Here is an 11,837-nt window from a genome sequence, read left to right as displayed (position 1 = left end):
AAGAAGCTTGGGAAGGCGACGGTTAATGGTTCCAGACCAAAGGGCGCCCGGGTGCTACGTAATGCCAAAAAGGCGGGTCGCAGCTGCAATCCGGCCAATAGACGTTGGAAAGCGGGGTAGGTGTTCCCGTATCTTGAGGTCGCATCCTTCCATTTCCTGATGCCGAGGTACGTACCTGTGCGACTGACACGCCCAGATTCCAGGTGTTGAATGAAGGTCCATCTCTCGTAGCATTATCTAACCTCTAAGCACAGTAGAATCTGTGAAGGGAAACCAGACCAGAGCAAGACGTCCTTCTCATCCCCACCTCCTTGAATCGATGCTCTTCTTACATCGATTGTGGAGTGATTGACCCAAGTTATGCACGTGTGTTTTGACTGTGATCCTCGAAGTCCTAGTCCCATTTATGACCCGCAGGTTCTGTAGATTGACGTCTATGTACAACCCTTGCTCCTCATGCGCGTCATCTTGAGAATCCGCTTGGTGGTATAGTAATCCCATTAACAGAGCTAGGCATCTCCTGAAAAGACCCTTCAAGCGGTCCCGTAACGCCGTTCTCCAAGCTGGCAGAGAAACCACAGTCTAAAGCCCCAAACACTTCGAATGCATTACTCCATCGTTTGCGAAGAACCGTCATCATGCTTAGTGCATCCAGCTGCCTCCCGAAGATCTCCTGCCCCTTTCATAAAGCCACTTGTTGTTCAAGCCAACACTAGTGCGCTTGCCCGTCGAGGGGCTTGGTGTTCCGGGGTCGGGAAACAGAGAAGAGGCGGTACTGGCGCCCAGGTTGCTGTTGGTGCTCGCACCAAAGTTGGTGGACGAACTGAAAGATGACCTCCGGTTGCTGTTCAGACTAGCCGAGAACTTAGAGGGGCTGCCGTTCAGAGGAGAGGGCGAGTATGATTGTCCATTGAACGAGGACCCGAGCGCCGGGCTGCCCCGTCCAGACAGTGGAGAGCCAGAGAAGCTTCTGTTGCTCGCGGGTGAGCCAGCCAGGGACGGCGTGCGTGAGTATCTCGGCGGCGTGCTGTACACAGCATCAGGAGTGGCTGCCGTTGCGCTGGGCGGCAGTCCAAGAAGCTTGCGCTGGGCAGGCGTCAGGGGAATGTCGGCAAGATCGTCGGCAGGACGGAACAACGGAAGCATAGCCATGCCGATGTTTACGAGAGGAAAGAGCTGGACCGCGTAGTACGCCCAGCCGAGATACGATCGCAGAGAAGGATTGATCCTGCTGTCTGTTAGAGGTGGGCGAGACATTCAGGGTAAAGTCAAACATACCAAGAAGTAGGGACATATGATCGTGCGACAACCTGAGAAAGCCACAGACCGAGGAGAAAGGCAATGTTGTATGCGATCTTCCTCACGTTCTTCTCGGAGAAGGTGGTCGCATTGCGTCGTCTCGTGATCTCGTTCAGACGAGGATGTCTCCAGGTACCCGGGCTGTCAACAATAGCGGCGGTCTTCTGTGGTGTCGACCTGACGGGCGTGGTCACGGCGGCCCTGCTCACTGAGGAGGACATTTTGGGTGCTGTGTTGGGTATCGAGGGTTTCGAGGTTGGAGTCACGAAGTCGAGGTCGATGTACGGCGTCAGGGTCAAGGCCTGTTCTGAACCACGTCAGTCATGCTTGAGATTTGCGCACCCGCCCGGGTGGGGACAGCTTACCGATTCGTTTCTTTTGAAAACCTGTGGTATGTTAGTAAGTTGTCGTTTCCGACGCTGCGCTGTCGCCAAGCGCGAGCGTGGTTCAGTGCGCCGCTTCTGTGGTCGAGTTGACGATGTTGATGGATATGGCAGATGCAGGTCGCAGTGTGTCTCGCCAGAAATGGCTGGCAGAAAAACAATGCACCAGCCACACGGGCCACAGCAACCGGCAGAAAGCGGTCAGTCGCACTCTGGCTAGGTAAAGTGGGTACCTGCCTTCAGCTGCGAGCTTCCCGACGTGGGGCGGGTGGCGCTCAGATTCCACAGGTGCCGGCACGGAGCTGTTGAAGGAACCCGCACGCACTTTAGACCAGGTACGTACCTGTTTTAGCTGCGGAAAGGCGTGGAAGTTCCCCCAAACCCCGGGAATTTGCAGGCCGCGGATTGCGTAGGTAGCAACACCACAGGCAAGCAGAGCGCCTCACGGTCCCTGAAGTACCTACCCGACCTTCCATACCTTGGGGCCCTGAGGGTCCTTCCCGTGCAGCTCACCCAGGAACCTCTGTGGAAAGTCAGCCCAGCACAGCCGGGGGGGTATGTCAGGATCCCCGCCGAGAACTGCCAGCGCAGCCCACCTCACACGACGAAACCTCCGAGCTCGAGCTCCGGCACTGCCTCATGCTTTTCCCTCTTGTTAAACCCTCCGAGCTTTCCATGCCGGCCACGTAAAGCAATCGGTCAACTTGCTCCCTCTTCCGAACCCATCCACTCCGCACTACCGACACCGGCGACTCGAGTCTGACTTCACGATCCCGCCGCCCACCATGGGGTTCTTTGACAACGTCATGCTCCAGATGGACGAGGGCGTTTCCGGTTTCTTCGGACAATGGAACAACTACACCACCGCCATTGTCACCCTGCTCGTTGTCATCGTTTCCTATCGAATTGCATCCAGCCAAGACCCCGATACCCATCCTATGCTCCTTGCCCGACAGGCCCAAGGCTCACCAGTTCGACAAAAAGGAGAATCGCCCGTCTATCGATCCCACTCTTCTCCTCATGGCATGCCCCTGAACAGCGGACTCAACGTCAAGGACCCCGGTACTTCGAAATGGTCGAGAGGACGCGACGGAGATCTCAGAGATATATGGAGAAAGGTTGTGGCTGGCGCAACTGGCGATGATGGCAAGGGTGTCATGGGAAAGGGCAGACTGCTGACAGTCTTGGGCTCCGAGAACGTTATTGAGCACAAGTTGGGTGAGTTTGGATGACGTTCATGCCCGCTGTTGGTTCTGACAATAAGCAGAGGACATCACTCGACAGATCAATCTCATCGGACAGCATATCCACGAGCAAGGTGGTATCCGCGTTGCCATTTACCTGCCAAACTCTATTGAGATCCTGGTTGCCCTGTTTGCCTGCAGCTTCTATCCCAATCTCACGGCCATTCTGATTCCGTTCGACGTGTCCACGGAAGAGCTCACCATGATGCTCCGTCGATCTGCCGCAGACACTGTCATCACGGCTCCCGGCGCGTTCCCTTTTGAACCTGTCGTCAAAGCGTATCCCTCCCTGCGCCAGCTGATCTGGGTTGTTGATGAAGGAAGCAGCCACATGGACTGGAACGAGGTGCCCGAGGGTACCGGCGGCAGTGTCAATGTCGCGACTTGGCAAGACATCATTCGCGACGCCCCTGCTGAAGCTGGAAGAGAGTTGCCTGCTCCGAACAAGGAGGATGAACCCAGGGAGGTCATTACTTTCTGGCAGACGAAGCCCGGCACCATGGAAGAGATGGTTCGTTTCACTCAGGCCAACTTGGTCTCTGGAGTTGCTGGTCAGCTTGCTGCTGTTCCTTCAACCCAGCGCCTCAGCCCTTCTGACCTGTTCCTCGCGGCCGACTCTTTGACAAACACTCACACCCTCATCTTGACGCTCGCGGCTTTGTACTGCAACGCCTCTGTTGCCTTCAACTCGGTTGCTGGACGCTCGCCTGACTTGGTTCTCGCTACCCAAGGAGTGACCCCTACCGTGCTTGTGGCCACGCCAGAGACTCTGTTGAGGACACACCAGGAGGCTACTAAGCGCCTGACCTCTGCCATTGCCAAGGTTGCTCACTGGGCCCAATCCCGCTCTCTGACAGAAAGCGGCGTGATGCCCGTTGCCTCTGCGGCCTCCCGATTTAACAGCTCATCGCGGCCGGCAATTGGCAAAACGCCGGGCAAGTTGCGTCTCGTTTACGTTGCTGATAGAGCCGGCGCTGATTCTCCGCCTCTGTCTTCTCGGATTCTCTCTGACCTTCGCGTGTTCTTGGGTGCCAGGATCATTTACGCTCTGGCGGCCCCAAAGGTTGCAGGCGCCGTTGCGCAGACTGGCTACTACGACTACAGAGTTCATGACGATGAGCGGTCGCATTTCGGTGCGCCTGTCACGAGTACGGAGATTCTGTTGAGGGACACGGAGAAGCACAAGAATGCGGACTCGGATTATAAGGGAGAGGTGAGCGACTCATTGTGGTGATACCGCTGGACATCGCTAATAATCGTCACAGATCATAGTCAGAGGCCCTTGTGTTGCAGGCAATGAGGCGTCTATCAAGATTGCTGGCCAGATTCGGGACGACAACACCTTGGCGTATGCCTGAGATTTGTACTTATGTCACTCGGCTGAATCATGAGGGATGGAATAGAGGCAACGGCCGGCTCCTTCCTCAGCTGTAGTTTCAGATTACCTGCTCCATTAGAATATAGTTTTGCAAATTTGTATGTCATAGAGCTGTGTCATGTCCAGATCAAAAGTATCTCATTCCAGTAGCACCCTCTGAATCTGCCATACGCGCCAGTGGGCTGCCGCCCCAAACTTACATGCGTCTGGTTCATCAATCATGGTTGCCCACAGTATAGACGGCGATACTGATACTCCCGGTTCAACTACAAATGTAGATCACATATTCAATAAAAGTCAGGACGCGCAGGCTCGATGGTTGAGATATTTTGATTATTCAAAGCTAATGAATCCAACTGGCGATGAGCCTTCCTTGTCTATATCCTTATGTTGTCCAACTCTATTTTGACTGTATCAATTTTATGTCACAAAATCGGGTCAATTCCTTCGTCGGTCCCGTGATTGCACATTTCACGAGTACCTCCTCATGATCGACTCCTCAACGTCTTTCCAAGGTTGCGTGGAGGACGTACTGCCGCATCAACGAGATGCAGACGAGAGCCACAAGTGACATGCCCAGCATCGTGTACCAGACGCTCTGGAAGGCCTCCATGAAGGAGTCGGTGACGCCGGGCTGCCAGCCGGGGGACAGGTGCTTGAGCTCGTCGAGGTCGTCTCTGATGCGTCCGATGATCTCGGCGGCGTTGGGGTAGTCGCCGAAGCGTTCCCAGAGACGGCTCTTGAGTACGTTTTGGTAGACGGCGGAGCCGATGGTGATGCCGACGGTGCCACCGAGACTGCGAGCCAGGTCTGGACTTTGTTAGCACTGAGAGTTACTGAAATACGGTCGGGATAGACTCACACGTTGCCGAGGTGATGACGGCTTGCTGGGAGTGATCGACTGCGGAGATGCATCCGAGCAGCGTGATGGTCAGCATGGCGCCGTAGCCGCCGCCCGCGAAGAAGAAGACGAGGTAGTTGACCCAGGCGGGCGTGTTCTCGTCGAACTGCGTCAGGATGACGATGCCGGTGTTGAAGATGACCAGGGCGCAGATGCCCGGGACGACGTACTTGCCGGTCCTCTTCATGATGTAGCCCGCGCCGATGGACATGATGGACACGCCGAGCGGGGACGTCAGGATGCGCAGGCCGGCGTCGGTGGCCGAGAGTCCGGTGACCTGCAGGTACAGCGGCACGTAGAAGAGGGCCATCATCATGACCATGGTGCAGAGCAGGTTGGTCAGGCACGCGGAGAGGATGGTGCGGTTGGCGAGCAGGCGGACGGGGATGATGGGCTGCTTGACCTTGGTCTCCCAGAAGAGGAACGCGCCGAAGGCCAGGAAGGAGAGCGGGATGGTTGTGAGGGGGAGGGGGTGCACCCACGGCACGAGGTTTCCGCCCGCGTTCAGCCCGAGGAGCAGCAGCACGAGGAAAGATATCGTGAGGAAGACGCCGCCGAAGTCGATTCTCGCGAGGTAGGACTTGTCCGAGGCCTTGGGGGGTACCTTGACCAGGACCGCCACGAGCACGGCCGACACAAGAACCGGCGGGACCTGGACCAGGAAAGCGAGCCGCCAGCCCCAGGCCGTGTGGTCGTTGATGAGGCCGCCAAAGACGCCGCCAAGCATGGCGCCCGAGCCGTAGGCGATGTTGCCGATGCCCTGGAAGATGCCTCGTCTCCTCAGCGGAATGAGGTCGGAGCCGAGGAAGGTCGAGATGGACATGAGCCCGCCGCCACCGATGCCGGCTACGACGCGGCCGAAGATGATGGCAGACTGCGTCTGCGCAAGGCCGCAGATGAGGTTCCCGGCGGCGAAGAAGATGTTGCTGAAGACCAGGCCCGGGCCGCGGCCGAAGATGTCGGTCAGGCGGCCGGAGATGGGCTGGCAGGCGGCATTGGAGATGAGGTAGGCCGTCGCGAGCCAGCTCAGAAGGCTCAGGGACTTGAACTCGCTTGAGATGGGCCCGGAGAGGGTTGCGATGATCTACGGGGATGGCTTCGTCAGACTGCCCGCTGCTGCAGAGCCCACGACATGGGAGTGTGATGAACGACTCACGGTGCTATCAATGGCGCCAAGAAACACGCCAAAGTACGAGGTTCCCAGGATGAGAGCCAGACGGCCGTTGGAGACGGTCTCGGCGATGACGGTGGTCTCTTCATCGTTGGCGGCGGCAGCTGTAGCAGCAATACCGCGAACACCGCTATCACCATTGAGCAGAGGCGTCGTCTCCGAAGACTGCGCGCCGTTGGCCGCTCGCCGCGGCTGTTCCTCGTCCACCGGCATGTTTACGGCTCCAACTTCAATCTCACTCACAAAAACTTCCTTATGGCGAATGAGTGAAACGGAGGAGGAAAGTTTGTCGGCCGGGATTGTTAATGGCGCCTTTCGGCTGATCTACGGGGCCCCGGGCACTAACAAAGACGGACGGACGCATAAGGTAAAACGTTATGTAAGACGCCTGTCTCCCCAAGTTTCCCGTCGGAAAACGGAATGTCGTCGATTAAAGGTCGTTCGCATTCGATTGCGGCCGCGCGCCGGTCCGGTTGCGAGACTGACTAATTACTGCAAGGCCAATGGGTAAGAGAACTGCCGCCTGGCCCCGTTGATAGATCATTGAAGCACAGCTATCCGTAGTATTCTGCAGCGAGTATTACTACTACTCCTGGCTCTGCCGAAGCTCGGCAACCCCCCAGCTTCTGCGCCCCGGCCATCTTGCCCGCAACGGGTAATGGCCTCGCTGGTTGCCCATGAGGCAATCTGGTGCCGCGCGCACCCATCACGGCTTGCTCAAGTAGAGAATTTCCCCGGAAGGAAGTTTGCAAGATAAGCGCGCCGTTTGGCATGTCTTCAGCAGGGTGCCAGCCTTCAGGAAAGGGAAAGACGGCCGCGAGCTTATTGGAAACTAATCCCCGGGTGTTGCGTATGCCTTCTTATCTTACCCACCAGCGACGGAACCTCGCAATCACGTCACTGCCGATGTCGGTGTCGTTAGCGGCCTCCTTCACTGACTTATTTACCGCGCGGGCCTGTCTTGGGCTTTTGCACATTGTGCATTTCGCGGGATGCATTTCTCAGATTTCGGTCAGACTGAGAAAGACATGATGAGAATATCGACGACAGATTGAAGAAAGACGCAGAGTGATGGATCGGGAAGTGGGAGGAAGATGAGCATACCGAGCGGGATCGATACATACGAGCGACACGACGACTACGACTGAGCGTTTGCCGAATTCAGCACCAGGTATGAGGTATGGTTCATTCAACGTTTTTCAACCTCTCATTACGTCTCACTTTCGACGTCATGTATCCATCAAAATTCAAAAGACTGTCGGTTAGAAATGTATTTTCCATTTTTCCTGTGCAAACTGAGGACGAAAAGGTGCATCGCACTATGAGATTCCACTGAGGCCAAAATGGCCTCAGACGTTGCCTGAGGACCCAGGCGGGCGCAGCAAGCACCAACAAAGCCATCCAGGTGGGAAATCTCCAAACGAGGCCAAAATGTTTGGAGCCCGTGTTACTCAGACCGAAAACTCATCCGGCAAGCGACAATGGCCTCATTTGGACTTGGTGGAAGAAGCGGCCTACGGGCTTACAAGAGCTTCATGAGATGGCCATCCCTTCACTCGAACAGATCTCACAGGAGCATCAGCACCACCGTCTCATTCAGACAGCGGCAGTCTTCACCACTTCACAAATCCTCATCAACCAAGATGGCTTCCTCCGATGTCCTGTCGCAGACCCTCTTCACCATCACGAACGTGAAGCTCGACCAGCTCCACAAGCAAAAGCGAGCCTACGAGCAGTCTAAGCAGGCTCTCTTGGAAGATGCGGCCCTCGAGACCGACCACCGAAAGCGGGCAAAGCTGCTCGTCGAAAGAGCAGAGAGCCTCCCCTTCATGTCACAGATCGCCGACAGCCGCCTGATCTCCATCGCCAACCTCAAGCGCTTCGTCGACCAGGCCGAGTTCGACCCCTGTATATCGGCGGACTTCGTTCGCGGGTACGAGAACGCCGTGCGGCAGAGCCTGGACGTGGAATCGACAAAGTATCGCTTCGCGGAGCTGTACGGGAAGCTGGTGAATGAGTGGGTGTCTGATGGCAAGTCGGACGACCAGGGCTCGGAGGCGAGCTTCGTTCCGGTCGGACGGGAGGAGATGCACCAGCAGCGGGCGACGTGGGAGGACTACGTTTTCAAGGCGAAGGAGACGGACGAGGCCGCCATCACCGAGTACCTGGAGCAGCTGTTCTGCGAGTCGTCAAAGGACGTCCGTCGCGCATTTGTTCACTTGAAGGAGGACATCGAAAAGTTCCAAAAGTCGTGGGATGAGAAGACGACGCACTTTGATGAGGACTCTCTGGGCAACACCATCCGCGGGCTCCTCCGGACAGACACCCTCACCGATCAGAAGAGGACGATCCTGAACGACTTCCTTAACAACAAGGTCGTCCTGCGCGAAATCGCAGACGTCCTTAACATGCGGATGCAGACCCGGAGAGAGTGGGCATGGGACGGCGACAGCATCATCGACCAGCGACGACAGCTCAACGGACGGTACCGGTTCTTCCCCGACGAAGACCTCCTGCAGTCCATCTTCATCCACCACGTCGGGATGCAGTGGGCCGTCAGGATGCGCGCCCTCCTCGTCAGGTTCATGCGAGAGCACGGCGTCGAGAAGGCCGCGGCCAGGCGCATGAGCAAGGAGGAAGTCCGTCGGCGGAGGTACTTCCTCAGGACGACGAACGTCGACGACGACGGGTCCGTGGAGAAGAAGCTCGCGGGCCACTTCCACGACGAGATCTTCCTCGACCAGCTGCCGGCTTCCGCGGAGGAGAAGAGGGGCGGGTACAGCTCCAGCAACGACCGTCTCGAGGAGGAGGACGACACTCGTAAGTCGCACACGGCCGTGGTCCAGAACCTACTGCATCTCATCCAGTCCGAGATCATCATCCACCAGCGCCTCGGCAGCGACATCACCGTCATCCGGTCCGACCTGAAATGGTTTGGCCCCAGCGTGCCGCACTCGTCCATCTTCGCCGTCCTGCGGTTCTTCGGCGTGCGTGACGACTGGATCTCCCTCTTCCAGCGCATCCTCGAGTGTCCCCTCCGCTTCGCGCAAGATCCCCCCAGCACCCCGGCGCAGATCCGCAGGAGAGGCACGCCCCTGAGCACGCCCCTGGCGGACTTCATCGCCGAGACGATGCTCTTCTGCATGGACTTCGCCGTCAACCAGAACGGCGACGGCTGCCGGCTCTACCGCCTCCACGACGACATGTGGCTCTGGGGCGGCCAGGAGACGTGCGCGCGGGCGTGGAGGACGATGAGCGAGTTCGTGGAGATGATGGGGCTGGAGTTCAACGAGGACAAGACGGGCAGCGTGCACATCAGGGCGGCGGAAGCGGAAGCGACGGCGGCAGCCAAGAGCGATCACGTAAAGGGGCTTCCCAAGGGGGACGTCGTGTGGGGATTCCTCCAGCTCGACCCGGCGTCCGGGCGCTTCGTCATCGACCAGCGCAAGATCGACGCGCACATTGACGAGCTCCGCCTGCAGCTGGAGGCGTGCGGCAGCGTCTTCGACTGGATCCAGGCGTGGAACATTTACGGCGCGCGCTTCTTCGGGACCAACTGCGGCCAGCTCGCCAACTGCTACTCCCGCGCGCACGTGGACAGCATGCTCGCGACGTTCCACCGCATACAACGCCGGCTGTTTGGCGAGGACAACGGCGGCGGCGACGACAGCGACGAGAACCAGGTCGGCGGGGGCAGCGCCGGGGCGAGGCTCAAGCGGATGGTAGGCGAGAGGTTTGGCATTACGGACATCCCTGACGGGTATCTGTATTTCCCCGTCTCGCTTGGTGGTCTGGGGTTGAAGAACCCCTTTGTGCCCCTCTATCTCATCCGCGAGGCCGTGGCGGAGGACCCTCACGAGATCATGGACAAGTTCCTCGAGGAGGAGGAGGCGGAGTACCGGGCACACAAGGCGCGGTACGAGGACATGGACGCGGTGGATAGGGGCTCGTGGTGGCACAACGACGACTTCACGGACCTCAGGGACGAGCCGTTCATGAGCTTCGAGGAGTTCACGCGACACCGGCGGCGCACGTCGGCGAGCCTGGGCCGGGTGCTGGACAGGCTGCGGCAGCTGCCGGAGGCCAAGGGGATCGAGCTGGCGGGCGACGTGGAGGCGGCGCTGGGGTCGACGCCGGCGGGCTGGTACGGGCTCGGCGGGTACGAGCAGTGGATCTGCGGGCTCTACGCGAAGGACATGATCGCGAGGTTCGGCAGTCTTGTGATTGTGGACAAGGGGCTGCTGCCCACGGGGCTGTTGGACATGCTGAGGCAGAGCCGGTTCAAGTGGCGCGGCTGAAGGGAAGACGATAATGATGCGGAATTTAGGCGCGAGGGGCATGTCCTTGCTGGTGTTTGACGGAGTTCATGGACCAGGAGAGGACGTCTGAAGCATCGAAGTCCCTGTCGGAGTGTACAACAGCTTAATTTAGGGTTTGGATAGGGGACCTCCATGTTCGGTGTGTATCCGTACACCGCTGTACCATCAATAAAGCAAAGTCGCGACTCAAGCCTGCTCAATCTCCCCTGAATGCCCTGACTCTGTTGATGGCTGTGAAGTTGATTGCAAAGAGGCGAAGAAACGTCGAGCCTCGATCCCCGTCCTCCGATCCCTGAGCACGCGGGACTTGACAACTCCCAATACCCCGCCAAGGAGAACCCAGGGTCCTCGGCTCGCGTTGCCTTTACACCGACGAACCCGATCGTGTGCCCTTATCCATTAGCTTCATGGCCTTCAATTCTTCCGTTGGCGATGGTGGAGATGTGCGTGCTTTTTTTCTTTCTGCTCGCTCCGGCAGGCTAACTAGCACATACCTTAAACCAGGTTCTGGCCACTAGATAGATAGCTGCAAGAAGCCAAGCATCGCAGAATGTTGGGCGTGTGCGTTATTCTTCAGGCTCCGGGCGGCCGACGGACACCAAGATGGAAACTCGGCAAGGTGCAGCGGCTACGTCAGGTTGGTTGACGTGTATTTGGTATGCACCACCTCTCGAGTGAGAGATGTTCGCTTCCCTCACCGGCTGTCGTCATAACTGCCGGGGAGAGGAGCGAAGGCAGAGAAGAGTGTTGATCGAAATCCTCACCACCTTTGAATTTCGATTCTCAAATCCGCAATGACCTCAGAGGGGGGGGGGGGGGAGACATATGCGATCACCCTGGATGACCACATCAAGGCCGCCCATCACGGAGATGAAGGAACCAAACAACGACGAACAACAACTCAAATCCCCGAGAGGAAGCCCGTCAGACTCGCTGGGTGACCCCCACGCGCCGTCATCTCACTGTCTCGCCATCGTCCACGGTCCATGGTCCTTCTCTCTCTCGTCGCCGACTAATTTGCACAAGTCGAACAACTCCCGCAGCTGAAGGACCCCGAGCCCGCTATCTTGACATGCTGCTGCTGCACGGTAAAGTGGCATGCACGAGGCAGGACACTCACGACGTCGTTCCGTCCGCCTTAC

The 11,837-nt window shown here is 57.9% G+C and overlaps 4 protein-coding genes across 4 annotated transcripts; 2 read left to right on the top strand and 2 right to left on the bottom strand.

The window, feature by feature from the left end:
• Nucleotides 1-642: 642 nt before the first annotated feature.
• On the bottom strand, nucleotides 643-1,520 carry COL26b_000214 (uncharacterized protein; the record flags this gene model as incomplete). The annotated part of the gene is made up of 2 exons (XM_053173184.1): nucleotides 643-1,228; nucleotides 1,279-1,520. The coding sequence occupies 2 exons, from the start codon at nucleotides 1,518-1,520 to the stop codon at nucleotides 643-645; spliced, it is 828 nt and encodes a 275-aa protein (XP_053042890.1).
• Nucleotides 1,521-2,467: 947 nt separating this feature from the next.
• COL26b_000213 (uncharacterized protein) lies at nucleotides 2,468-4,284 on the top strand (the record flags this gene model as incomplete). Its single annotated transcript, XM_053173183.1, has 3 exons — nucleotides 2,468-2,900; nucleotides 2,950-4,139; nucleotides 4,192-4,284. The coding sequence occupies 3 exons, from the start codon at nucleotides 2,468-2,470 to the stop codon at nucleotides 4,282-4,284; spliced, it is 1,716 nt and encodes a 571-aa protein (XP_053042889.1).
• A 519-nt stretch (nucleotides 4,285-4,803) lies between these two features.
• On the bottom strand, nucleotides 4,804-6,589 carry COL26b_000212 (uncharacterized protein; the record flags this gene model as incomplete). The annotated part of the gene is made up of 3 exons (XM_053173182.1): nucleotides 4,804-5,114; nucleotides 5,167-6,289; nucleotides 6,362-6,589. 3 exons carry the CDS (start codon nucleotides 6,587-6,589, stop codon nucleotides 4,804-4,806), a joined length of 1,662 nt encoding a protein of 553 aa, XP_053042888.1.
• Nucleotides 6,590-8,019: 1,430 nt separating this feature from the next.
• Nucleotides 8,020-10,674, top strand: COL26b_000211 (uncharacterized protein; the record flags this gene model as incomplete). The annotated part of the gene is made up of 1 exon (XM_053173181.1): nucleotides 8,020-10,674. One exon carries the CDS (start codon nucleotides 8,020-8,022, stop codon nucleotides 10,672-10,674), a length of 2,655 nt encoding a protein of 884 aa, XP_053042887.1.
• Between the last annotated feature and the right edge of the window lie 1,163 nt (nucleotides 10,675-11,837).

Source organism: Colletotrichum chrysophilum (genome assembly GCF_026319265.1).
Source record: "Colletotrichum chrysophilum strain AFK26 chromosome Unknown scaffold_1, whole genome shotgun sequence".
In the NCBI taxonomy this organism is placed as follows: Eukaryota; Fungi; Ascomycota; class Sordariomycetes; order Glomerellales; family Glomerellaceae; genus Colletotrichum; species Colletotrichum chrysophilum.
This window is presented reverse-complemented; position numbering and strand designations above follow the sequence as displayed.